The following is a 3,511-nucleotide window of genomic DNA, read 5'->3' as shown; positions in this document are numbered from 1 at the left end:
GGAAGAAAGAGGCATTGCCCATCACAAGATGCAAGTAAATGAGACCAGAATCTTAGGAGGAGGAAGAGGGAGGCGGTAAACAATGAGTGATGGTGCTATGAAGACTGGCCATGGTCTTCAGGTGTCTGGTAAGAGCAGAACTGGCTCCCAACAACAAAGGGTGAGGAAGTCTCATTATCCCCAAGTTCACCCCATAATGTTTCGCTTCCAGCTTTTCCAATGATAGCCACTTCATCCCTCCTGCCCTGTACTAACTTAAGTCCTCTCCCACCTGCCTTCCCACCATCTGTACCTGTCAGGTAATGCTCCCATGTCAGCTCCCTACTCTTGAATATGTCAGACAATGTGATTGTTACTAAATGATTTCTATTCTGATTCTGAGTAAGTCTAGGATGAAAAAGTTAATGAAAGTATCCATGATCTAGGAATCTGTAGAATTAAGCATTGGGGAGCAAAGCTTTGGAAATCAAGGACTTAGTTGATTAGTCTATTCTAAATATATGTCAGCTGATACAGACTTTCTTCATAGAATGGCCCCTGTTGATTGGGTTACATCATTTTAGGGTTAGCCATGTAAACCACAATTCTTCCTGCATTACTGGCATAGTTGGTGACAATAAGTATGTGATTAGAGACCTTGAGCTTGCTGACATAAGGCACCAGAGGTGGAGGTGTCTAGGAAAGAATGAAATAACTGAATCCTATTTTTTTTTTACAATATAACAATTTGTTTGTTTTATCTTGAGAATGTCTTGATTCAAGATATTGAATTTTTTAAAAAAACAATGGTTTTGATCCAAGAATTACTTTATGTAAGGACAAAGACCCCATGGTTTCAGACAGTCAGTAAATTGAGAGGTAACTAAGTGTTCCTCAATTAATCTACATCCTTGTCTTGACTCATTTGTGGTATTCCAAGGTTTGCTCTTTGTCTTGCATTTCTACTTCTTTATTTGACCACTTTTAAGGAACCTGTCTTTCACCGCTTTATTTCCTATACATTTCCTATGTCTGAGCTCCCAAAGTGATACAATCATTCATATGGTCTATATTACATTACATACATTACATGACATACATTAAGAATGAATGAAGCTATGGGTCAAATCTCATGCTAATGGAAGTTCTGAACTATTAGACCCAGGAAACTGGTATCTATTCTTCCAAGTTACCCATTTTCCTATCTTCTGTAGTCAGCAAGAATGAGTCCTCTTGCCTCCTACGGATTCCTCACTTCTAGGCATTCAGTGATGTGTATTAGAGAATGGCAGTTATTTTAAGCACACAACTAATTTCCAGGATTTCAGTTGTTAATAATATAGACAAAACATAATGCAGTCTTATTAGCAATGTAAAACTTGCATGGAACTTTGACTCAGAACTCACCAAAGTACATTGAATTAGATCATCTTTTCCAAAGCTCTTCCTTCAGATTCTTTTGAAAGGACATGCACTCTTACATAGACCCAGAAAATATAGATAGATATAAATATCTATATACATTTCACACTAGGATTTCAGCTGTTCCTCTCTGTTCTTTAATAGGGAGCTTTAATATGAATGTACCGGTAAGAGATTTTCTGGTTCACACTGACAGTTACAGACCTAGAGACAACAGAAAATAATAGTACTGTTGAGTAGCAGGGACATGGGATAGGGAGAGATTCATCAAACTCTGATTGAAATGCCCTTTATACACAAATTAAACAGGTATAATTCTTTTGTCCACAGGCCCAGAAGGAAATAACAAACAGATCGGCAGTCAATTCCCTTATGCAGATGATCTGAGGGATCTAATGCAGTTGGCTTGCCTTCTACATAACTTCTTATTGTGCTACACTACTCGTGGATGTCCTTTCTGAACGCAGTAATGTGTATCTATGGATCTATCTTTCCCCTTCAATAATGTAAATGAGATGGATGGTATGATCTTAAGGTTCTGCCAAAATCAGAGATACTTGCTATGATGACAGGATAAAAACAGGAGGAGAAGAGAAGAGTGCCACTGACTGAGAACCTTCTTTCATTTTCATCTGGAGGCCGGAGGACATTATGTCCGCTTCCAACATCACTGTCTTCAGGCCTTCTGTGTTGACGCTGATAGGGATCCCAGGCCTAGAGACTGTGCAGTGCTGGATTGGGATTCCATTCTGTGTCATGTATCTCATTGGTATGATTGGAAACTCCTTGCTTCTGATCATCATCAGGTCAGAGCGCAGCCTCCATGAGCCCATGTACATTTTCGTAGGCATGCTGGGGGTCACAGATATTGTACTTGGCACGAGCATTGTGCCCAAGATGCTTGGAATTTTCTGGTTTCATGTGCCAGAGATTTATTTTGATTCTTGCTTGCTTCAAATGGGGCTCATCCACACATTTCAAGGCATAGAGTCAGGCATCCTTCTGGCCATGGCTCTGGACCGTTATGTGGCCATCTGTTATCCACTAAGACATGCTGCCATCTTCACCCACCGCCTAGTCACCCAAATAGGGGCTGTGGTAACACTCAGGGCTGCCCTTCTCGTAGCCCCATCTTTAGTACTGATAAAATGCCGGTTTCAGTTTTACCATACAACCATCATCTCCCACTGATACTGTGAACATATGGCCATTGTGAAACTGGCTGCATCAAATGTGCGGGCCAACAAAATCTATGGTTTGTTTGTGGCATTTATAGTTGCAGGGTTCGACCTCACATTCATCACTTTGTCTTCTGCACAGATCTTTTTTACAGTTTTTCGTTTGCCCCAGAAGGAGGCTCGGTTGAAAGCATTCAATACGTGCATCGCTCACATCTGTGTCTTTCTCCAGTTCTACCTCCTTGCCTTCTTCTCCTTCTTCACACATAGGTTTGGTGCTCATGTTCCCCCTTATATCCACATCCTCTTTTCTAGCCTCTACTTGCTGGTTCCCCCGTTTCTCAATCCACTTGTCTATGGTGCCAAGACCAAGCAGATCCGCATTCATGTGGTAAAGATGTTGTATTCATAAAATGCACTGTGATTAACATCTTCAGCCTTCCCCATTATGCAATAGTAACAATCTCTCAAAATTAAATATAATAGTTAAAAGGCCACATTATCTGCAATGCTTCAGTTTTATATATTTGTTTTGTTAAATTTGTTGGCATTTTATGGTTTTCACCTCATCATACCCCATGACAAATATCAGTCAGTGTGCTTTTGGATGCTACTGGGTAATGAGAACAAGGAACATAAGAACAAATTAGTGTACATACATTGTTTTCATTATTTATTTATTTATTTATTTACTTATTTATTTATTTATTCATTCATTCATTCATTCATTCATAAAACTTACTTATTCCTTTGAGAGACAGAAAGAGAGAGAGAGAGAGAGTGGAAGACGGTCACAGAGACAGAGGGAGAGAGAGAGTCCCAAGTAGGCTCTTTGCTGTCAGTGAAGAGCCCGATGTGGGGCTCAAACTCACAAACCATTGGATTGTTACCTGAGCAGAAACCAAGAGTAGGGCGCTCAATTGACTGAGCCC

The 3,511-nt window shown here is 40.2% G+C and overlaps 1 protein-coding gene across 1 annotated transcript; it reads left to right on the top strand.

Annotated features, from left to right (window-relative positions):
• The first annotated feature begins 2,052 nt into the window (after positions 1–2,052).
• LOC102969592 (olfactory receptor 52A1-like) lies at positions 2,053–2,991 on the top strand. The gene is given in 1 exon segment (XM_015540752.2): positions 2,053–2,991. A coding segment is annotated over 1 exon segment (939 nt).
• The last annotated feature ends 520 nt before the right edge of the window (positions 2,992–3,511 follow it).

Source organism: Panthera tigris, chromosome D1 (genome assembly GCF_018350195.1).
Source record: "Panthera tigris isolate Pti1 chromosome D1, P.tigris_Pti1_mat1.1, whole genome shotgun sequence".
Classification (NCBI taxonomy): domain Eukaryota; kingdom Metazoa; phylum Chordata; class Mammalia; order Carnivora; family Felidae; genus Panthera; species Panthera tigris.
Note: the sequence above shows the minus strand (reverse complement) of the source record. Positions and strands in the feature narration are given on the sequence as shown.